The 24,024-nt window shown below is 44.6% G+C and overlaps 1 protein-coding gene across 3 annotated transcripts in view; it reads right to left on the reverse strand.

The window, feature by feature from the left end:
* PGAP6 (post-GPI attachment to proteins 6) overlaps positions 1 to 24,024 on the reverse strand; it is a 29,746-nt gene continuing 5,722 nt past the window's right edge. The window contains exons 1-13 of one of the 3 annotated variants that reach the window (XM_069107875.1): positions 20,010 to 20,175; positions 17,950 to 18,127; positions 17,474 to 17,666; positions 17,091 to 17,221; positions 15,942 to 16,210; positions 14,959 to 15,323; positions 13,302 to 13,392; positions 12,901 to 13,024; positions 12,105 to 12,241; positions 7,349 to 7,527; positions 6,083 to 6,229; positions 2,862 to 2,978; positions 1 to 433 (exon numbers count right to left, since the gene is read on the reverse strand). In XM_069107875.1, the coding sequence (XP_068963976.1) occupies positions 137 to 433; positions 2,862 to 2,978; positions 6,083 to 6,229; positions 7,349 to 7,527; positions 12,105 to 12,241; positions 12,901 to 13,024; positions 13,302 to 13,392; positions 14,959 to 15,323; positions 15,942 to 16,210; positions 17,091 to 17,221; positions 17,474 to 17,666; positions 17,950 to 18,122 (2,223 nt within the window). In that variant the 5' untranslated portion in view covers positions 18,123 to 18,127; positions 20,010 to 20,175 and the 3' untranslated portion in view covers positions 1 to 136. Of the gene's footprint in view, positions 434 to 2,861; positions 2,979 to 6,082; positions 6,230 to 7,348; positions 7,528 to 12,104; positions 12,242 to 12,900; positions 13,025 to 13,301; positions 13,393 to 14,958; positions 15,324 to 15,941; positions 16,211 to 17,090; positions 17,222 to 17,473; positions 17,667 to 17,949; positions 18,128 to 20,009; positions 20,176 to 24,024 lie in introns of those variants that run through there. The other 2 variants (XM_069107868.1, XM_069107879.1) reach the window with 2 other exon arrangements.

The raw sequence follows: 24,024 nt of genomic DNA on the forward strand, positions 1-24,024 counted from the left end.
TAGGAAGCATATCTCCTTTATTCTTGGAGACAGAGGAAAAGTGGGAGCTGTGGGCTGAGATGGAAGGCAGGTGGAGTCAGCCTATTATTTTTAGTCCCTGCTGCAGAAGAACAGCTGGGCCACTGGCCAGGTAACTTCATGTCACCGCATAGAGTTCCTCCTGGGTGTTCTTACAGAGCTGGTAGCGGCAGGTGAGCTTCTGTGACCAGGCCCAGGGTTCTGTGTTCTTGTCACGCGGGGGTAGAAGGAAAGCCACGCTACTTGCCATCAGCACATGCCAGATGCTGTGTGTGTAGAAGTAATTGTCATTGGTCCCCATAAAGGTGTAGATGGCAATAGCCACAAATGCCAGAGAAATTCCGGGAAGGAGGTAGAAGGCCCATCGCTTCCATGATGTGGGATAACAGTGATGTCGATGAATACATCTGTATACCTAAACCATAGAAGAAAAGACACCATCTATTAATGACCAAAGAGAGAGGGTCTCATTGCTTTGGGGGAAAGATCTGCATCCTAGTAACTAACCTGTTGTATAAGTTTGAGTTAGTGTCTTTGGGCTCATTTTTGTCAAATGAGGATTAATAATTTGTTTGGCTGCCACATTCTGAGAAACAATTGGCAAGGCAAGAAGTTTATTAAGCATTAGGCTAGCAAAGAGCTTTGTAAAGTACAATGTGGGACCATACAGATGGGGAGGGAGTGGAGGATGGGACCCCTTGCCTTAGGACTTGATCCCCATCTCTACTTCCCAGTTGTGAAATGTCACCCTACCCACTGGGGACCAAATGCCAGAGTAGATAGGTGGAGACCATGGATGCTCTTCCATCTTCAGAGAATGACAAGAAGGCAGCTGGGAGTAGTCGTTAGCAAGTCCCTGGGGGAGCCTGCGTTGGGGGGGGGGGGAATTACAGTACCATTACCTTCTATTAATATTATAGTTTACAAAGTGCTATCCATTGAACCTGTGAGGTAGGTAATACAATGGTTATTATCCCCATTTCATATAGGAACTGGAGGTTCCGATGTGGAGCAACTAGCTGTCACTGGGTATGATATGGTAGTCATATGCTAGGATATGGTAGTCAGGGATCTGAACGCACTCTAAGTCCAATGTTATTTTCACTCTAACACGCTTGTCCTCATCCTGGAGCTGAACTAAGGCGGTCACCAAGACTATGCTCCTGAAGACCCATCTTCTTTAGACAGCTACTACCTGTCTGTCTCAGTGCTTCCTCCTTAACCCAGGGCTGAGCAATGGTGAATCAGAGGAACACAGGTCAGTGGGCCTATCCTGGAAGCATGCAAGGTACATGAGCAGCTTCTGCCCAGGCTCCAGGGGCATCCTGTCCCCCTAATATCCTACATTCCTGACCCTCCTCAGATCTCAAATGAGTTGGATAATGTTCTCTCCAGCCAGTGATTCAGCTGGTCATCATGGAATGTGCATTATTGTCCAATAGGGTGCTAGCCTATGGAGGGGACACTTCAGACTTTTAAAGAGGTTTCTTAGTTTTGAAAGTCGGGAATTCTGACCAGGAAAAATTAGTCTTCCATAAAAAGTGACTCATTTAACACTTGTATACATTTAGATATAGTATCTACTTAATTTAATTGGTCATGGCAAAGACTAAAAAGCAAAGATACACTTTTGGTCAGGACTCTCTATGGAATAACCCTTGGGCTCTGACCCCTTTCTGTTCTTATGGCAAGGAGCTCCTCAGAAGGAAACTGATCTGTAAATAAATGAGTTTTCTTTGTAAACTGGGGGAAACTGATGATTAACATTTTGTGTACCAGCCTACCTGATACCTAATAGAGACTTAAAAAATGCTTGTTAAATTAGACTATAGACCTACAATGACCTGATGACTACAACAAACAAAGCCAGGGCTTGTGCTAAGAGTGCGATGCAATAGAAATAGTGAAAAGGAGCTTTGTCCACACCTGAGCAGCTCTCCTGCCTCTGTGCAGAAACCTTCAACAAGGGTAAACCTATTCCCTGGAGAGTATCTGTTTTCTCATCTGTAAAATGGGATAGTATTACTTGTACTACCTCCCGTGTAGGATTGCTGTAAGTAAAGCACTTTGTAAACCCTAAAGAGAGCAAGTGAGCTATCTATCTATCTATCCATATATGAGCTACATACAAATGATGATGGGTCTATTTTTAGTAGCCAATCTGAATTAGGAACCAGATGAGAACCCTAGTTCTAGACTCTTTTGCTTTTCAAAACTTCATAGGACTAATTTCTAATACGATCTGAATATTTGTAGATTTCACCAACATTAAACTTTGACCAGACTTAATACAGCAAATAATAATAGCTAACATTTATATACTGTCTACTATGTGCCAGATACTCTGCTAAGCAGCTTTCAATTATCTCATTTCATTCTCACAACCCTGGAAAGTAGATGTTATTATTATCCCCATTTTACAGATGAGGAAACTGAGGCAAACAGTGGTTAAATTTCTTGCCCAAGGTTACAAAGCCAGTACATAGCTAAAACTAAATTTGAACTCAGGTCCTAATGATTCCAGGTCCAGCGCTCTACTGACTACCCCTTCAAATTGATGACTTCTCTTATGGCTTGAATTTGAGGAGGATGAGGGCAAAAGTAGACAGACTCAGGGTAACAATGAAGATTTGGGGGATATTATAGGATGAGCATAGTGAGCCACCAAGCTATGCTAGATTTTGAGATCCACAGAATCAAAGAAGAAAAAATTCAGGACAAGATATCTTTAGTCAGACTAAGTAGCTCAATCTGAAGTCTCAAAAAGAATGTGGAATTCCAAGGGCCTGGGTTCCATTATATGGTCCCATCCTAGCCCTCAACTCACCCCACAAGATCCTTACCCACATGCTGATCATGATAATGAGGGCACAGAGGCAGGGGCCCATCATGTTCCAGATGCCCCTTCGGTCCAGCTGCAGGGACATTGCAATGATCAGGGTCCCCAGGACAAAGAGTACCTACAGGAAGAATGCCAACAGACCATTAGGCATTAGTTCTAGCCTATGGAGCAGTCTCTTCACTCAGTTTCTACAGTGTTTATCAGATAGATGGCCTCCCTCTCATTCTGTCTCCTCATTGCTAAAATAAGGTGGCTGGATTAAATAATCTTCAAAAGTTTTTTCCATATCCTATAATCTGTTTCAGCTCTACATAAGGAAAAACCTTTTTAACAATTAGGGCTATCCCCAAGTAGAATGATTACCTCAGAAGATAATGAGGTTCCCCACTTGTTGGGGGGGTTTTCTGTTTAGGTACAGCTTGGACTACTGAACCTCTGAGGTCCCTTTTACTTTGAAAGCCAATTATATTCTAAGGTCTAAACCAGCTTCAAAATCTTAGGATTTCCTGCCTCACTTCTTGGAGTTGAGGTCAGGGAACTTGCCCATAATATCAAAGGAAAATTAAATCTTAGAGGAATATACTAGTCACCACAGTGAGGCTGTAGAGGAGACCTGCGGGTAGGGGAAGCCAGTTCTCCTGAGATCTACCTGAGACCAAAGTTATTCTGCCATCAGATGATCATATAACACTTGACCGCAGAAAGCAAGGTGGATACATCTGTGTCCTTTTTCAAGACATGACTGAGCCCAGGATTCACCCTATCTATCCATGGGGCTTTCTGTGATTAGCCAGCCTGCTCTGCTTTCTCTAGGCACTTCTACCTTTGAAGTTTGGCCTATGTTTGGTTACCTGGTTGGTACTGTGTATGTTGGCATGCTAGGACAAAACAGGGGGTTTTGTGAGGGTTAGGCTTGACATAAGTAATTGTTTACTAAAACTTGCTGACTAGGTGTCTAATTCTTAGGTCTGGGTACCCACCCTCTTCCTGAAATGATACAGGCTCACACTGTCAGATGACTCTTGAAGCCCTTGACTCAAGAACAGCCGCCAAAGAACTTCTGGGCTTCTGTAGTAAGAGGTCAAGCTGAACTTAAGAGTGTTAGTTCTCTCTCAGGGTTCAGCAAATTCTACTAGGGACCTAGTTCACTGATATATCTCATCCAGGCCCTTCTTGTGTCCCTCCCCTCGTTAGATGAGCAAAACCAAGGCTGAGGTAGGTCCAGGTACTGGGATACTTTAGGCAAGAAGCTGGCAGTCTTCCTCTTTCTCCTATCACTGGTCCTGCTTCTTCATAAGAATTAAACCCATGTTTGATGTTCGTGATCCTAGCTGAATGATTCAGCACTACCTAAGGATCTGGGCACTTTGAGAGGTACAGAAAGGGTCATACTACTTTTGATTTTATTCTCATATTTCTTGGTGTCTCATAAAATCATTCTTTTTTTGGTCTATTCTTGTTTTTAGAGGGTTGGTTACTTTTTCATCTAAGGTATTCGTCCCAAGTCCTTCCTCCAGATTTTTTATTTCTTTTTTTATATCTTGCTTCATTTCTTGTAGGTAGTCAGGCAGTCCTTGTAGAAAATCCAATTTTTTTTTACTTTGAGTCTAAATCTGCAGTTGTTGCAGTTATTCTTTTTGCTTTTAGGGATTCTCTAGACCTACAATAATTGTTCATATTGTTGGTAACTTCTTTGGTTTATTCATCTTTCCAGCTTTAGTTCTTGAATTAGGACTTTGTACCAGGCCGGCTGTGCCTCCTGCCATACTTAGGGGTGAGGGGCAGTTGGCACAGCTTGGTCTCACCCTGGGTTCCTGCACCAACTTCTCCCTCCCAGAGTCAGGCCCCCCTGGATCTTTGAGGTTCAGAGCACTGGATGGGTCCTCAGAGTCCTCTGTGGCATCACTGGACACAGCACTAAGTGCCTCAGAGCCCCTGTGTTGAAGTTGTCATCAGTGCTATGCTAAAATGTTTGATGCTGCACCCTTTGGGTTCCAAGCTCCCCACCCTGGGGAACCTCTGCTCTTTGTTGTCTCTGGTTACTGGCTCGTTTGATAGTGTTGGTGCTGGCAGCTCTCTGCACATCTCCTATGGTCTTCTTCTATTTTGTGCAGTTCTGGGGCAGAGGAAGTCACTGTAGTTTCTCATTGGATTTCTTGATCATTATTCTGGTGCAAATTTCAGGTTTTTGCTGGAGTAGGTACTAGGAAAGGGAGCTGGCCATTCATTCCCCAACTTTCAGGTGGCCAGGTGGTCCAGGACACATTATCTCATTAGATTTTCCCAACAGTCCAGTGCGTGGGGGGAATAGAGATGAGTATACCTACGATGTATAAGGAGGTAAAGTGACTTGCCCAAAGTCATATGGCTGCTAAATGATTGGGCCAGAATTTGAATTTGGGTCTTCTGACCCCAAATCCAGAGTTCTTTTCATTATATGAAGCACAATTTGTTTCCTGTTCCCAACACTGATCCATCGTGCTAGACTGAGAAATGTAGGTGGCTTAGGCACATTCCCTGGCCCCAGGCTTTTCCAGGGCATCCTACCAGGGAAGCAAAGACAAGAAATGACTCTGGTAGTAGGAATAGTAGGAATGCCCTCTCTCCTCTGGGAGCTGGAGGCCAGCCATAGCACTGGCCCATACCCAGGGAAAACCTCAGGGCAGAAGAAGGGGAGTTTCCTCTCAGCTGGCCTTGCACACAGCTAGCTGAAAAGCAAAGTAGAGCAGCCCTTCCTCTCCTACCTCACCCAGGCTTGGTTTCTTGATCTTGTCTAAAGCCAGCTTACAAAAAACTGAACCAGGAAGCTTGGGGGCAGGGCAGGTAGGGTGTGGATTAGCAGAAAAGGAGGTTGGGGAGGAAGGTGCTCTTAAGCACATCCCAACCCCACCTAACAAGCACTATTTCCTCCAGCTGTGGAATGCCTAGAATCAGAGTTCCCTCCCTTCAGGAAATGAATTAAATGCCACCAGAGTGACTCTTCTTCCCCTTGTTCACCCAACAATAGTGACCCCAGTTTCACTGACCCTTTACGCTTGCCATTTAAATGTGTCTCATGTGAGCATGATTTTTCAAGGCAGGGTCTCCATGCTCATTTTTCCCCCAGTCCCTCACAGGGAACAGTGCAGAGTATGCTCTCTGGGTATTATCTCCTGCCCTTCCCCATTCTCCCAAACTGCCCTGAGGGATTCCCAGAAGGTCCCTGACTTCAGCAACACTTACGTATTTCACAAAAGTCTTTACTCGAGCCATGCAGAGGATGGTGACCCAGATGGACACCACAGAGCCCAGGAAGTCACAATACTGGAGCGTGTCATAGTCCATGATGCAGAACACTGCCACCCCAGGCTGGTCACAGGCATGATAGAACTGCAGGGGAGGTCAGAGGTCAGGTTCCAGCCACACAATGCCAGGTACTCTGCCCCTCTGCCCAGGAAGCCCAGACCAGGACCATTTCTAACTCACTTTTTCTCATATTTCCCATATCCAGTTAAATCCATTAATTGCTTCTGTTCTCTCTTTTGTACTCCCACTGCTGCCACCCTAACTCAGGCCCTCAGTATTTCTCACCTGGTTTACCAGTCTCCTAACTAGTCTCCCTCCCTTTCATCTTTCTCTGCTACAATAGTTTCTTATTGACTAGGGGATAAAATACAAAATCCTTAGCCCAGTACTTGAGGCTCTCCATAGTTTCCATAAACCTCAAAGAGGCAATATGGTACAATGAATTTGAAGAGATGGGACCTGGCTTCAAATCCTACCTTTGATACCAGTGTGACCCTGGGCAAGTTACTTGGCCTCCCTGGACCTCAATGTCCTCATCTGTAAAATGAGGGTGTTAAGATCCACTAGATGACCCCTGAGGTCCCTTTTAACTCTGAATCTATTACCTCTATTTCCAGTTTGATCTCATGACTCTCCTGTGCACAACTTGAAACTTCAGCCAAACCAGACTCTTTGCTGAGTTCTAAACTCCTCCTATACTTTTTGGTCCCTGTGCCATTCTCCAGGCACTATCTGTTGAAATCCTCCCTCAAGCATCACATGTGTGAAATATCTTCTAATCTCCAAGCTCCAGTGATTGTATCTCCTTCCTACGGACCTCCAGGGCACTTTCTCTTCCTGCCTCTCCTATTCAATTCTGCATGATAGAGTCTCTTGTAGATATTCAGCCACATGTAAGCTCTAAGAAGGCCAAGTTCATATTCATCCTCCATCCTCGTCAGGCTAGCCACATTCTTTGTGCACACCATATGCTTAGTAAATGCTACTGCATGAATGAATGAAATACTACTGGGAAGGTCCCTTGTTCTGAGATACCCTTCTGGTGTGAGGGGAGGGGCCTTCTCTGTTGCTCATACCTGACAAACTGCCTTTAGAAGAACTCCCAGGCAAGCCCTTTCCAAGGAGTGGGAAAGGCTAGATGGGAGGAAAGGAAAAAACCTATGATGGGCACAGTAAGAAAGAATGAGAAATGCAAGGAAGTACCGTAGAGAAAAACATGGTGTAGGCATAGACAGATGCTTCAACCACATAGTGGCGGTACACAGCAATGGTGACAGGGAGCAGGAACATGAGGTTGCTGAGCGTAAGCAGCAGGGTAGCCGCGTTCTGCTGTGCCACCGTTTGGGCCTTGGTGTCATCAGTACAGCTCCAGCCCTGCCAGCCTGAGGAATGGAAGGGAAGACTCATTCAGTAACTACTGGAATTTAGGATGGGAAGGACAAGAGATGTCCCAAAACAGGAGGGAAGCTAGTACTTCTAAGCCTAATCTATTCCTCACTAATCTATTCAACTGTAAGAACCTTGATAGTTGGGGATTTTGTACAATTTGTAAATAAATGAAATCACTTGATCAAAAAAGGGACCTGCTCCCTAGTGCTATAGAGATATCGGTTCCTTCTCTATATTAATGATAATAATAGTGATGATGATAGCTAATATTTGTATAGTGCCTTAAGGTTTGCAAAGTGCTTTAGATATACACTTTCATTTGATCCTCATGACAACCCTGTGAAGTAAGTGGTAGGTTCCAGTCCCTACCTGACTTTCAATAAATTGCTAGGCAGGCTCAGTTTTTCCTTTCTTCCCTTTAGCTCACTTTAGTCCAGAGGACAGGGTTTTTTTAAAAAGTCTTTTCTAGCAAATTAAGGAAAAAAAGCAAAATCAAACAAATTAAGGTGCATAGAACTGATAAGATACAGAGCACAGGGATGTTATACTAAGATATGTTTCCCCAGGATTTCACAATATGATCAAAAGGGCTTTAAACTAAAAAAGGAAGAGGAGGAAGAAACTGCACTCATGTATCTTCCAAGCCAGATAGATACCAGAGAGTCATAACTAAAGCATAGAAAGAATACAAAATGAGAAGTTCAGTAATCACAGGAGACAATATTCTAGAAGAAAGTCAGCAATAAAACCTGTGGGTTCAGATGTTGATACACAAATGCACAAAATACAGGTAAGAAAGAAGGTAAGCTAAAAATCCAACCTCATAAGTGTAGCACTAAGATATGACAGGATGCGATCCTCAACTGGAATATATAGATGGCTGTCAGAAAAGGAACAGAAGAGGAAATCAAGAAATCAGAGAGGGAAACCAAAGAGAGCAGCTGGATGAAGACCAGTGGAAGGAGAAAGAGAAGGAATATTTTTGTGGGAATATGCAATGATGACCCAGAGGAGTTCAGTAAAGAGATCACAAACTTGCCAGAGGCATATTATAGTTGGGAAGAGGGGATTTAATTAACTGGACGCCCAAGTCAAGCATCTGCATCAGTTCATAGAAATCTTCTTTTCATCTTTTCTTTTATATGAACTGATGCAGAGTACAATATGTAGAACCAATAAAACAAAAGACACAATGACTACAAGGTAAAGAGGAAGAACAAAAAGAGTAACTGAATGATTCATAATTAAAATGACTAAAGTTGTTCCTGGAAAAGAGTTCAGAAAATGCATCTTCCTCTCTTTTCTTACAGGAGGGAGGTATGTGTGTGTGTGTGTGGGGGGGGTAGTATTAGTCAATGTGTTGGTTAGGAAAAGAGGAAGAACACATTTGGAAATAAAGGTAATATAAAGATAAAACATATTAATAAAAATAAGGGTTTTTTTTTTTTTAGAAAGTTGAAGGGAAAATGAAGGAGAAAACTGATATTCTGAACTTAATTGTGAACAGCAAGGAAGACCTCGGGAACCTTGGAAAGGAATTTTAAGTTTTATGAAAAAAGATTAGAAATCTAAACATTGTCTTATGTATACTTTAGCATTTAGGAAAGCAAGGTGCCTAAAGACCATATGAAAATTGGTTGAAGGAACTAGGGATTATTGAGCCTGAAGAGGGAAATATTTAGCAGATATAGGATAGAGATATAAAATATATATATATATATATACATAAATATATTATATATATTTAAAAATATAGAAGGATGTCATGTGACAGGTAGTCTCATTTCATGTGACTGCAGAGGGCAGAACCAGAAACAAAGCATCAAAGTGGCAGAGGCAGATTTCAGCTTAGTTTAAGGAAATACTTCCTGATACCTACAGCTGTCCTAAAATGGAATGGATGGCCTCAGGACAAAGCAAATATCACTTCCCTGGAGGTTTTCACATGGAGACCAAATAGCCACTTGTCAGAGATACTATAGACAAGATTCCCATTCAGATATAGGTTGGACTAGATGACCTTTGAGGTCCTTCCTAATACGTTTTGTGGCAGAAGCCAGTACAGCTTCCAAACTAATCAGCCCTCATTCCTATTTAGCACTTGGGTCTGGCTTCCTCTGGAGAGGGCCTTTCCAGAACTGTCCCTTTCCAATCTCCTCTCAGCAAGTTCTGGGGCCAGGATACCTCCAGGCACCAAAGAGATCCAATTAAACATTACCCAACTGTACCAGTCTAGCTACTAACTTCCAAATCTGAATGCTAGATTGTTACATGCCCCTCTAGGGAAGCACCTACTCAAGGTCAAATGAGATTTTATAAAGTTATAAAAAATGAGGTTATTACAGAGATGGTAATATCAGCTCACAATTATAATAATTAGGGAAGGAACCTTTAATCATACTCTTAGACCAGTAGGATACTGCAGAGGTCAAGTCAGACAATCCTCCTCTGAGGACCCCTCAAAGCCATATCCCAAATCCCTCCCAAGTTATCAGTTTTCCCATCTGTAATCCAAACCCAGGGACCAATGACTAGGCAGCTGCCTTGTTCTGCCCTAGAATAGGGACCTTCCAAAATGTTTTCTTTGGAAATCCTGAATTAAGAGAATCGGTCCATGGGCTAGCCCTCCCTCCTGCATCACCAGGAAGGGAAGGAAGTCTGAGCTGGCCAAGTCCCTTTCTACTCCTTCAGTTCCAATCAGCAAGGGTGACTCAGCAGCCTTGAGGCTGGAGCTGGATGTGACGCAGGACAGCATTTTCCCAGATGCTGCTTGCTCCCTAGAGACCTCAGCCTCACTCTGAGGGAAAATGCTCTGACAGACCTGAATTCACCACTGGAGAGGGAGCATGTTCCTGTACATAGCACCTTAGGCAGTTGGTAAGATATGCTCCCAAGGCTGCAGGGTGAGAAACAGAGGAGACACAGGAAATGTGTTTCACAGTATCATTCTCCCTCAACCCCCTCCAATGAATGCCTGGGGCCAGGCCTGCAGAAGGAATATGGCAGCTCCATTATGATTATGGGTATTTTCTTGATTAACATATTTACATGGAGAGAAGGGGGTAGCATGGGCTCTAATCAATGCCCTCTGCAGCTGCCTCATGAAAGGAACACTGGAAATCACTTGAATACACCTCTCCCCTGATTTCTAAATCTAAATTTCAAGACCTTGACTTAGCTAGGCCAGGCAACCAAGTGGAATGTTATGTACAGAGAACAGCCAGAGGGCCAGTTTGACTGGAAAAGGGAATAATATGAAATATTACTTCAGGAAATGTGGGTGAGTCATATGGTGGAGGGTGTTAGATGCCAGAATGAGGATTTTTTATTTTATCCCAGAGGCAACTACCACTGAAGTCAGGGAGCAACATGGTGAAGTCTATGGTTTAGGAATATCAGTTTGGAAGCTTTATGGAGGAAGGTTTGAATAGCGGAGGCTGGAAGCAAGGAGGATCAAGTAGAAGGTTGCTGCAATGTTATTGGGGAGAGGTGATGAGTGAGGGTAGAGCCTGTGAGAAAGGAGAGAAGAGGATGGGCACAAAAGATATTATAATAGGAGGATTTGGCAACTGGAAAAACAACATACAAAATAGTTACAACAATGGATATGGAAAAAACAACAAAAACCTGAAACTGAATGCTGTGAAAGTACCATGACCAAGCCTGGCCCCAAAGAAGAGGTATGAGAATATTCTACCTTCCCTCCTTTGCAGATATGTTGGGTCATATTGTTTCACTTCCGCCCCCCTTTTTCTTCTTTAAGACATAACTCTCTGGAAGTTCAAGGAGGGAAGGATATACTGGGTAATGAAAAACAAATATATCAATAAAAATGTAAAGGAGGTGAATGACAAAAAATATCAATAAAAATTTATATTTAAAAATAGGACTTGGCAACTGATAAGATGTAGGGAGAGGGAAAGAGAACCACAGATGACTCCAAGATTATAAAGCTGAATGACTAGAAAAATGGCAGTAATCTCAACAGAAACAGCAAAGTTTGAAGGAAAGATGGAATTCTTATTCTAGGGAGGAAGAAAGGACTGAGACGGGGTGTCACGATGGGCCTCCAAGCCCCACACTTCCCCATCAGTAGAATGGACTCTTTTCCCTGGCCTGCCAAGGGTAGGGTCTGGGTCATGAGGTGGAAAACCTTAGTAGCTCCAGAAATGAGGAAGGTCCCTAAGAAAAGTATAGCAGCATGCTGAAAGGAAAAACCAAAACCAAAAGTGAATGGGGTACTGAGGAAGCAGCGAAGGCTTCACACATTCCCCTTAGCCTTGCCTTTCCTCTCTTCAGGGCAGAGCCCCGGCCATGCCTGTGGGGCTGATACACCTCTTACACTCCTGGCAATGATCTCACAGGCCACAATTCTGGTTTTCCCACTCTATTTCAGATAGTCCTGAGGATAGATGGCTGCATCCCCAAGGTTCTAGGAACCCAGGGGATTTTATGACGACTAGTCCTACGTCTCAGGGTCCTTTCTGGGGGGGAATTAGACCCATGGACCGATAAGAGTGCTCCTTTCATGAATTCCTCTCCAGGAAAGAGCCAAGTACTTACTACTCACCAGCTTTGCAGGTACAGCTGGCATAAAGGTACCCATGTCTTCGGAGCAGTCTACACTGGCCATAGGGGCCACAATCATTGAAGCAGGGGGTCAGGGACACAGAAGCCTCCACATTGGCTCGAACCTGCTGACACTCACTACAAAGGACAGAAGGACAAACAAATAAGCCTAGATCTTTAGAAGCTACCAGCTAGTCAGCAATTTGACCCAATATCCTTTCTATTCAGTGCCTTGTTCTGGGTCAGTCTGGCCTTCCACATCTTCCCCCCACCTCTATGTTCTAGCCATTGAGGCTGCCCTTCCCCACATCAGCTTCCTGGGGCACTGAAAAAGGGATGGGGAAGCTCCTTATGTATGTAATATTAAGATGGAGTGTAATTCAATAAAAAGAGCACTGGAATGGGGGTCAATTGTCCTGGGTTTGAGTCTAGGCTCTGATACTAGCTGTTTGACTTTGGATAAGACACTTAATCTTTCTGAGCCTCAGTTTCCTTATCTGTAAAATGGGGATAATAACATGTATATCACCTACCTCACAGGGTTGTTAAAAACAAAGTGCTTTGTAGACTGTAAAGGGCTAGAGAAAAGTAAACTGTTGACATCCTTTAATAGTGATATCCCTGCAGTGACTGAAAGAAGGCAAAAAATGCCAAGCAGGGACAAGCCCCCAACCAACAGAAAGGGAGAGCCTCAAAATCTGGCCCTTTGGAAATCTCAGGGAGGATCCAATTTATCCTGTTCCTGGGACTATCCATGGGACCCTTGGTCCCCTGATCACACCCCCTTGGACACTCACCTCACATTTGTTGGGCAGATGAGCTGTAAGGAGAGGTACCAATTGCCAGTTTCTGGATAGGGGACAGAAAGCATGGCCTCACGAGAAGAGTCAGACAGGTACAAAGAGTATCCTTCGAAAAAAGCTAAGGCGACAAGGGAAAGAGGTGTTGGTGTTGGTTAGTGGGGCTTCCAGTGAAACAGGACAGACTGGGGAGCCAAAGATGGAAAACTTCCTTCCCCTAATATACTGTTACCCATTTCCCCTGCTTTTCAAGCTAAATTGAGGGGACTAAAGCCGGGATGAAATAGCTCTCCCTATGCCCTCCCACAGTATAGGTGTTTCAGGGACAGGGGTCTTCCCTTAGGAGTGCCTCTTCCCCCAGAAAAAGAGGTCCCAGGGCTTCTACTTCATTCCTGTACCTGTAGTGCAGTTTTGAGAGGTATTGAGGCTGAGGACAGGCGAGGTGGCACTCAGGCAACCAACCACTGAAATGTTGCTACTGCCCAGAGTCTGCAAGGGACAGATTCCAATGGTCAGTCTTAGGCCTCTGTGTCTACCCCCAGCCTAGGCCCGGGACTCAGACCTTCCCCACCTAGCTCAGAGGTTAGAGAAATGGATATAATTCCATCCCTTGTCTCCCCTCTTCTTACCCCTGAAAGGAAAGGCGTGGGGCTAGTCTGATCACTGAAGCCCCTGCCTTCTCCCAATTTAAATTCTATCCTTCCTCTAAAGAACACTTTAAATCCTTTCTCCATGAAACTTTCCTTGACCACCCCAAAGGTATTCCTCTTTCTGAACTCCTTAAAAACTATTTTGGTAGTTTTTATATAAAACAGACTATACTCTTTTATGTGAGTATAAACAATATAAGATAGACTATAATTATGTGTGAATGATTATACCTGAATATAGTCTATCTTATACAGTTTTCTAATTATTGCATATGTGTTAGCGAAGCAGGCCTGAAACTCAGCTGTAAAGGACTAGGCAGTCTCTTGGCACAATCCATTCTGAATATCTAGCCAGATGAATCTCTCTGAAGCATAGGTTGGAGCACATCATTTCTGGGTCCAGAACCTTGAATAGTTTTCCATTTCCTGGAGGATACAGTTCGAGGCTCTAAACAAAGGGGCGCCACCTGAGGTCTCCATCCCGAGCTCATATTCCTCCCCATAATTCATTCTACTTTCCAGAAAAACTGATTTCTCTACACTTCTTTTCCAAATACACCCAGTGATTCCTTCCCAGGTCTCTTTCTCTGACTGGGTCTATTCAACCTTACTCCCAAAGGCTTTCTCAAATCTGTTGTTTCTGCTCCAGTAGCTGCTCTTCCTGGAATCCTAACCCTGCCCCACAATTCCACATCCCCTTAGTATCTCTCTGTAGAATTTTATCTACTCATTCTTCAAAGGTCTGGCTCAAATCCTTTTTCCAAGGAACTTTCTCCTGTCTTACCAATTTAGTACTCCTTTCCCTCAGGACTCAAAACATTTTGGTTCTATGACACTTCTACTTTTAACACACTCTTCCTTGTGTGGTATTTCTCTATATTTTTTCTACTCTGCTCCCCCACTTAGGTGGTGAGCTCTTGGATGACTGGACCAAGGCTTGTTCATCTCTTTTACCTCCTTCACTGCTCGCTCAGCACAAGGTCCTATGCATAACAAGCACTTTGTAAATGGCTGCTTAAATGCAGGGACAAATGCTTCCCTTGCTAGACTAGAGGTACCTTGATGGTAAGGACCACATTTTCTCCCTCTTTTCTCATCCTCCCCCCAACAGGGCTGGACACACAATAGGCATTTGGTAAATATTTAAAGAATTGGCAATTTCTAGTCTCTGCCAGAACAAGGTCTTTGGAAAATAAAAGTCTCTCATCAAAGAGAAAATAAATATATTAGAAGGTCTGGGGACTGAGGTGAACTTGTTGAGGGAGTCAGGAACTAAGCTTGGCACACCAGCAGTGGGTACATTGCCTCTGGTGACCTGTACTCTCTCTAAAAGCTTTCTCGTGTCACATTCCAGGGAAAATCTCTTCCCACCCACTGCCCTCCAATCCCAACCCTAGGTGGGCACCGTATTGAGCTTCAGGCTGACGATGAAGGTGCTGCCACTATCCATGCCTGTGTTGAGATTGATCGGGAACAGGGTGGGCAGACTGGACCACACAATGATCCCAGAACCACTCAGGGGCCAGAAGCGCACGGAAACCACATCCAGCTCCTCCCGAATAACCGGGTAGCTGAGGAGGCAGAAGCCACTCAGAGCCGAGGCATTTCGGAAATCCCCGACAGGGGAAAAGGGGCTGCTGCCCACACCCATCCTCTTGCCAAGGTGCCAAGGGCTTCGCCCCATGGACAGAGAGGCTGCTGATGCGTTGAGACTCTGGTTCAGGCTGATGTAGGAGACAACCAAGGGTCCCAGACTCCCTGGCCGGCACACTGCCCAGAGAACAAAGGGAATGAAAGTCAGCAGCTAGGAGGGAAGGAAGTTGCAGACCCAGGAAAGAAGAGGTCTTGAAGGGGAATACAATGAGGGAAGGGGAGAGACCTTCAGCAGCCATGGGAAGGAAAATAGGTCATTCAGCCCAGTAGGGCATCATTTGGGCCAAGCAGGAAAGGGGTATATCTTGGGGAAAGAAAAACTCAATGGCTTCCATGAATCTAGAAGGAGAGGATCAGGGTTACTTTCAGAGATGGGAAGAAAGGGAGCTCCAGGGGTACAGGCCAAATCATCTCAAAAAAGAATCGGGAAGAGAAAAGGCTACCTCAATAAGCAACTCTCAGGAGGGATTTGCAGGCTGCACTATGGCTAGTATGGGTGGGCAGTGCTTCAGCTTGAGATTCCATGTGATTTAGCTAATAGTGGCAGCTGAACAGGTGTAAGAGGGATTTAGGAACAACTGGGTATGACCCTAGCCAACGATTCCCAAAGGAACAGGAAGGGAAGGAATGGCGTGAATAAAGAGCTACGGGGTGACAGCATCTCCTTCCCAAGCCTCAGAAAATGACTGTAGTGTCAGGACTGTGAAGATGGTGATAAGCCAGGGGCTGGCCAACCTGTGAAGGAGGCAACAGCATCGAAGGTCACGCTGACGTTGGGTTCTGCCCTGCCCTCAGCTGTCACCTGTAGCCAAGTGTCCCAGGGGGGTGCAGGTAGGTGCAGACGGCAGGGCTCATGCTGGTCTGTACAGCTGATGACCTTCTGAAAGGACTGGGGCAGGGTGTTGGGCCCAACAATGAGGCGTACAGGGCAGACCTGGCTCCCATTAGACACACAGCTCCTCAGCTCTAGTTGGAGGTCTGAGGTGTACTTTGGGATGAAGACCCTGTAAGCCAAAGGACTGTTTGGTGATAGCCTCCCTCTCAGTTACTGGGAAAAGCCCTAAGCCAAGGCCTTCACCAGTCTCCATGGTTCCCTCCACCACCCACTCCACTTCTCTCTGCTACATCATTTACAATCTCCCCTCCCACCCCTTTTGCCATTTAGTTTCAGTCTGGGACTGAGAGTCAGGAGTCCTCAGTTCCAGTCCTAATGTATCATTTACCAGCTACAGGCTTCCCCCCTGAGGCTTCAGTTTCACCTCCCCTATTTCATGGGAACTTTGCCAGGCTTGTTTCCTATTACTCTCTTTCACATATTCTTGACTCTAGTCAAACTGACCTGCTAGCTGTTCCCCATCCAAGACATTTTATCTCCTGCCTCCCTGCCTGCAACGCCCTCCTTCCTTATCGTGGCTTCTCAAAATCTCTGATTTCTTTCAAAGAACAATTTGGGGGCCACCTCCCCCAAAAGATTCTTCCTGATCTACACCTTCCCAACACCACCTTACTTGCTACTTTGTTTGAATTTTTTCTGCTGGAAATTATTTTGTATCTAACTTTTACATACTTTGTATCTACTTATCTGTACACATCTTGTATCCTCCCAGTAGAATGTAAGCTCCCAGAGGGCAGGGACTACTGACCTTTGTATCCTCAGCATATATCCCAGTGCCTTGCACATAACAGGTATTTAATAAATGTTTTTGAATTGAATTGAATATTGTGAAGACCAAATAAGTTAATGAATTTTGGGGGGCAAAGGGGGCACAGAACTGTGACAGACAACAGATGTACCTCTAAAATTTGATAATTCAATCAGATCTAATGCCCAATCCCCTCTTGAATGCAGTGCCCTGTACTTGAGGACTCTGACCCCCAACTCACTTGAGATGCCTCAACTGGGAGCCAGAGAGGGTCTGTGAGAGGGGTGTATCAGGCTGTAGAATGGTAACTTCAGTCAGTCGTAGCACCAGCATGTCTGGTTGGAAGATGTAGGTACAGGGGGTAGCCACACCCTAGGGAAAGATGAGAGAGGGAGAGTGGATAATGTTGGATATATATTTCAGAAATGGCATGGTGGGGATCTTCATGGGGAGAATCATTATGTTACTGGGTCTGAGGTGAAGGGGAAACTCCTAAAGGAGAGAGAAGTCACTGTACTCTTTGTGTGGGATCTCCAAGAGAAAGAGAAGGCAACATCAGGGAGAAGCTGTCATGCCAGAAGGGCCTGAAAGGGTAGAGAAAGGAAAGGACCTCCCCATTCTTACCTTTACTTCTATTTTCTGAGGTGAGCGGGGCAAGTGGGCTGCAATGAACCAGTCGCCAGGTGCGGGGCTGGAGACATTGATGATGGTGTTGTTGTGTATAAGCTTTATAGAAAATGAGGGCCGGACTGTGGTGTTGTCTGGGAATTTGGTGCCCAGAGGATTAATGACTGGAGGAGCACCATAACGGAAGTGGCTGGAGGCAGAAAGAACAGGGAGGGATTAAGACCCATGCTACCTCTCCCCAGCAGGAAGGATAGATGGGAACAAATGTTTGGAATTGAGATCAGGTCTTAGGCAGCCTAGGTTTAGGCTGTATGAGGGAGAAAGCTAAAATGCAGGCTGAGGGCCCCCTCAGGAAGCTGAGTGGGGTGGGAAGTGTGCCAGTGGGGGGCAGAGTTGACTGAAAGGCAAGGGTACAGTAGGAGGGGTATGGGGTGTCATGAGGGGCAGATGTACAGCATCAGGCTGTCACATACACGGTGATCTCCACATCTGTGCACTCAGAGCCTGGGCCCTTGAATGCCTGCAGCAGCCAACGAAGCAGCATCGTATCAGAAGGCACCCGGAAGTGATAGAGCTTGGTGCTGCCATACCAGCTGTAGAAGGACAACTTCTGGGGGCTCTGGACAAAGTACTCATATGAATACATCAGGTCTGGGGGAGAAGAAGAAATGGTCATTTAGGGTGGGGCAAAGATTTCCCCTGGGGCAAGCAACAACTTGCTTCAAACAACCTATGCCCATCCTCTGCTTCAACATACTGAGCTCTCTCCCTCCCACCCCTCCATATATCCCGAGACACAGAGGATCAGGTTCTGGGCTGAGAAAGATGGATAAAGAGAAGTCCTCAATATGTACTCTGAGCACAGAAGTCATGAGTCACTGATGCTAGGTCATCAGTGGGTCAACGCTGTCTCTACCTACCAGAGTTATATTCCTGTATGTAGACCTTTATTATAAGAAAGCAATGTAGTGGAAAAGTCATTGGGTAGTCTCAAGAGTGGAACAAGCTAGACTGGAGTGCCACTCCCATCATCTATTAGTACTACAAGCTTGGTAAGTCGTGGGACCACTCTAGGCCTCAGTTTCCTTCTTTGGTAAAATGGGGATCATAATTCTTTCTCTATTCATCTTACAGGGCTGTTACGCAGGATGGTGGACTTAGGATAAAGAAAAACCTGGGTTCAAATCCTGCCTCTGATACTCACTAGTTGTAGTATCAGAGCAAAACGTTTAATCTCTTTGAGTCTCAGTTCCTTTATTTAAAAATATTGCAATATCTATTTCACAAGGTTGCTCTCAAGAACAAATGAAATGACATACAGTATTTTGAAAATATTAAAGTGCTATACAAATGTCAGTTATTATTATTGTAAAACCAGAAAGTGCTATATAAATTAAGCTGCTACTATTATTAATAGTAGTCATTTATAAGGAATGGGGGAAAGGGAATAAGCATTTCTAAAGCGCCTACTATGTGCCAGACATGTTAAGCACTTTTTGTAAATATTATCTCACATGATATTTACAACAACCCTGGGTGGTAGGTGCTATTATTATTCCTATTTTACAGTTGAGGAAACCGAGGCAGAGGAGATCCCCCCTTCACCTCAGACCCAATAACATCATGATTCTCCCCATACTCTGGGCATTCAGGATTAATTAAATTAATTAAATCAATTAAATCTTCCTGACTCTAGGCCCAGCATTTTATGCACTGTACCAGGACCTAGTTGCTCCAGTTTATACATGCCAGAAACGTACTGCTTTGCCAAACAGTTTAGATCCCTTATCCTGGCATTTAAATTGCTCTATGATCTGGTTCCTATCTATTGTTCTGGATGTATCTTTCACATACTCTACATGCCACCCAAACTGGACTATTACCCATCTCCTATTCTTGTCTTTTGTTTTCATGTTTTTTTTCTGATAACATTTGCCCAATAGAAGAACACAATTTCTGTCCAGCTATATTTGTTGAAAAATCTCCTTTCCTTCCAAGTCACATGCAGGTGTCATGTCTTCCATGAACCCTTGACTTCCCACCTCAATTGAAAATGATCTCCTTTTCAAATTTCTCCTAGCACTTTGCCTTGAACTATCCCTAGTAAATTATCCCTGTGTGCAACAAAATTTTTTTAACCACACTTATTTGGGTATATCTCATTTCCACCCCCTTCTTTCTATAATAGATTTCTGGTTCTTTGAGAAAATAGGGTCTGTGTCATAGCTATAGCCAGCACCCAACACTGTCTTTCATACGTGTTTAAGAAATGTTTGTTGAATTGTTTTACTGAATAGGGCAGAGTTATTCTCATTTTACATTGAAGAAACTGAGGCCCAGAGAGATGTAACTTTCTCAGGGTTACATACCATAAGTCAGGTCTCCTGGCTCTCAAATAGAACAATTTCTACCACATCATGCTGTTCCAGGGTCACTTTCCGCCTTTGGACTACTAGCCTGGCCTGAGTGAACTCTAGCAGGAAGTCCCAGAGGAAAAATACGTGGTAGATCCTAGGTTCTAGCTTGTCCATACCTGGAGGTATGGACAACTGTTCTCCACCAGGTTGCTGGAGTTCAGGCTAAAAAATGATGTATTGAGTGTTCTCATCATGATAATCACCATGGAGCTGATGTGAAGAGGAGAGTACAGTTAAATATCCTGCTTGTAAATACAGGTGGTATTCAGTACCAGAAAGGTTTAAGTTGCCCTCCTTCTGGGCAAAGAGACACGGAGTGAGATAAAGCCCTACCCCTAATTTGATGAGAGTCATCTTAACTTTTCCCAAGCTCCCTTAATACTGAAGCCAACCTATGGCTAGGCCATGGTGCCCCTCTGACCCCTCTTCCCCAATCAGACTGGCAGGAAGCAAAGAAAGATCATGCTTTGCATCAGCTTAGCTCAAATAGGTTTCTCTCCAGCTAGAGACTCCAATACCAAGATTAGGGGTGCCCAGGATAGAAGATTTAGAGGCTTGAGACTTCCAAATTCCTCTAGCAGAAAACCCCAGAGGAGAAAGGGATGGTGGACAGTTTTAAAGGCCTCTGATCCATCTCTACCCCAGTTTCCCTAGTCCTGATGTCATGGCAGAGGGTGTCAGGGAGATGGCTGAAGTGATTGGATCCTGGAAAAAATGTTACTGTGACCCAACTAAGGTCAGGAAGAAAATTATTTCCTTGAGTGAATGCTTTCAGCATGGACTGGCAGGAGGTAAATAGAGGGCTGGGACCAATGACTGAAAGGCGCTAACAAGGGGGAAGAGGATGTAAGGGGTAAATTTCTCATGGGACCAATTACCAGGAGACTCCCAATCCAGTGACCTTAGGGCCAAGAGAGCTGACAAAGCAGTGGTCTCAGAGATGATGCTAGGCCAAAGCATATTTGAGAAAAGCAGAAAATCATTTGTATCTTATAACTAGAGAGAAAAATACAAAGTGAAGGGCCTAGAGTCACACAACAGACAGTGACAGACCTAAGTTTAGGTCTTCTGATCTCAAGGACCAGGAGGTATCTCCTCAGCTTTGAGCCTCTGAACTGGGGATTATGATTCTGGAGAAGAGGAGACTTAGGCACATAATGACCATCTTAAAATATCTTTTGGCTCTCTTATTATTTCTTGATGCTTGTGGAGTCATTAGCTTTGTCTAAAAACATGTAAAGGGATCCCATGGGGCATTCGTTCCTTTATTCTGCTTGGCTCCACAGGGCAAACCTTGAACCAATGGCTAGATGTTCTATGGAAGCAGATATCACATCAATATTAGGAAGAACTTCACAAAACCAAAGCCTTGCTACAGAATATTTCCTTCTCACTGTCAATTTTCAAGGAAATTATTCAAGAACTTGTGGATTCTGAAGAGGAGGGGCTTTCTCCTTCAGGTAGAGAGGGGCCAAGATGACCTTTGAAGGCTCTTCCAGTTCCATGATCACAGGTGGAAGTCCTGATCTGCTAAAGTTGTGAGTGAATCACACCAGCCTCCCCCTGGGGACTTCAGCCCATGAGCTGAAGGCTCAGCCTCTTTTATTTGTTTTATTGAATCAAGGGAGGATATAGGACCCACTGACATGCCCGAGGAGCCAGAAAGGAGTACTAAGGGATATGCTTAGAAATTCAAGCACCGCAGTGACCCCCAGCATAGTGAGAACTAGGTGTCAGGATGCCTGAGTCCCCTGGGTAGCTGACTCAGCCTGAATAGCTCACATAGCCCTTGTGAGGCCCAGGGCCAACTCAGCTCCAAAGGGATTAGACTAAGCCAAAGCCTCATTCCCAAAGAACACATCAGGCTCAAATATATACCAATCCTCCAAACACTGTGATACACATGCACACCCAGTGGGGCCCTTAGACAAGGACAGGGAAATCTAGTCTTCTTCTTTGAATCCTTATGGTGGATTCACTCTTCCATGAAGGAACTGCTCCTTTGAGTTCAGGAGGTAGTGTATTTCAGACAGCTGAAATAGGATTTGGGTGATGGAGGTCCACCCAAGTTCTGTCTTACTCCCTATGTGACCTTCAGTAGGTCCATTCCCCTCTTTGGGACTCAGTTTGCTCATCTCCATGTTAGAGATAGAAATATTGGGGATAGAGCCCACTAAATAATCCTCTAAGTAACTCAGACTGAGCCTGTTCTCCTCTCCCTGAGATTGAAGGTACCCTATCTCTCAGAGCCTGGACTAGCAGCAGGGTATCTTGTCAACTTCTCAATCTAGGCCAGGCCCCTCCAATGACTATTCATTACTAATCATTTTCTTCAACATTATATTGGTCATATGTTCCCAGAACAAAGCAATCAGATGCAACCCGGGTAAAAGTCTCAGCTTGCCTCCTGCCTCAGCTCTCCTCAGCTTTCTAGCCAGAGTCGGTCCCGTCCTCTTCAGCCTCATTGCCTTCTCCACACCTCATGACCTTATTATGAGAGTTTGAATTCAAGAAATATTTCCTGACAACTGCTATGTGTATGGGTCTGTGGAGGCTCTAAGGTGAAGACAAAGGGGAATTAGAAAGGTCCCTGCCCTCAAAGAGCTCACCATTCCATTTAGGAGAGGAAACAATAGGTTCACAGATGGAGATTACGTGAATATGCTCCAATAAATCTGTGATGTGGGCACTCCTTCCAGCGATGAGCTCACTGACCCTGCCCACTCAGATTAGAACTCATCCTAAGCTGAGGCACTCTGGTTCATGCCCTTGCCACAGGGGGCCTCTTCTTGGGGACTTCCTCTCACTCTCCTGGCACTGCATCTAGGCCAACGGAGGACAGAGGCTGCCTATCATGATCCCCCATTCTAGCCAACAGTCAACTCAGCTCTTTCCCTGTCATACAAGTCTCTGACAACATCCTTTACACGGTCTTTGGCATAATAGGTTGTAGTCTGCTCACATCCATCTCATGCTTCTCTATTACCCTCTGGGTGATCCCCAGCTTCAATTCTTTGGAGATCATGTTATAGCAACCCATAATACAAACAGTGTGATAATTACATAGGAGAGATAACAGAGGAGAGCTCATTTCTGATGAGGGGAGGAGGGAAGGAATCTGGGAAGGCTTCACGGAGGGTGTAACTTTGAATTTAGCCTTAGAGGTTGGGCAGTCTGTCAATAAACAGAATGAGGACAGAATGCAGTAAAGGTGAAAGGGGCAGTGAGAACAAAGGCCACAAGGTGGAAAAGTACAGAAAATGTGTTAGGGAAGCAGTGAATAGTGCAGATTAAAAGGAGATACAGAGAAGACATGAGGGTCTGAGGTAGGCTGTGCGTTCTTAAAGGGAGGCTACAGCAATCTCCCAGGAGGCAGGGAATTCTCCCATCAAGCTTCTGTCCCAGCCACCCATAATCCCCCCCTGTACTCCACCAAAAAACAAAAAAAAGAAAGAAAAAAGAAACAAATAGAGCAAAGATTCAGATCACAGAGTTTTATGGGGATGAGAACAGCTTTTATACAATAGTCTCTGATTGGGTCACTGTTCTAAAAAAATCCTAAATGATTCCCTAAAGCCGAAGAGGGGCAGCTAGGTGGCACAGTAGATAAGAGTGTGGGGCAGGGCAGAGATGGGAAACCAGTGAAGCCATATGTGGCCTTCTAGGTGCTTGGGTGAGGCCTTTTGACTGAGTCCAAATTTTACAGAACAAGCCCTTTTATTAAGGGGATTTGTTCTGTGAAGTTTGGATCTAGTCAAAGAAGTTTAAGGGCCACATGTGGCCACAGGTTTTCTCACCCCTGGTGTAGGGCCTGGAGTCAGAAAGACTATCTTCCTAAATTCAAATCTGGCCTCAAACACTTACTGGCTATGTGACTCTGGGCAAGTCACGTAACGCTGTTTGCCTCAATTTCCTCATCTGTAAAATGAGCTGGAGAAAGAAATGGCAAACCACTCTAGGATCTTTCCCAAGAAAACCAAAAATGAGGTTATGAAGCATCTGAAATGACTGAACAACAATAAAAAACAAACTCCTAATTCTGTAACAGAAGGTCATCCATAATATGGCTCCAACCTACTTTTCCAGCCATCTCTCATACTAGTATATCTCTTTCAGTAGACTACAATTCCA

This window comes from Petaurus breviceps, unplaced genomic scaffold (genome assembly GCF_028583685.1).
Source record: "Petaurus breviceps papuanus isolate PSGF00001 unplaced genomic scaffold, PetGlider_PUasm1.0 138, whole genome shotgun sequence".
Classification (NCBI taxonomy): domain Eukaryota; kingdom Metazoa; phylum Chordata; class Mammalia; order Diprotodontia; family Petauridae; genus Petaurus; species Petaurus breviceps.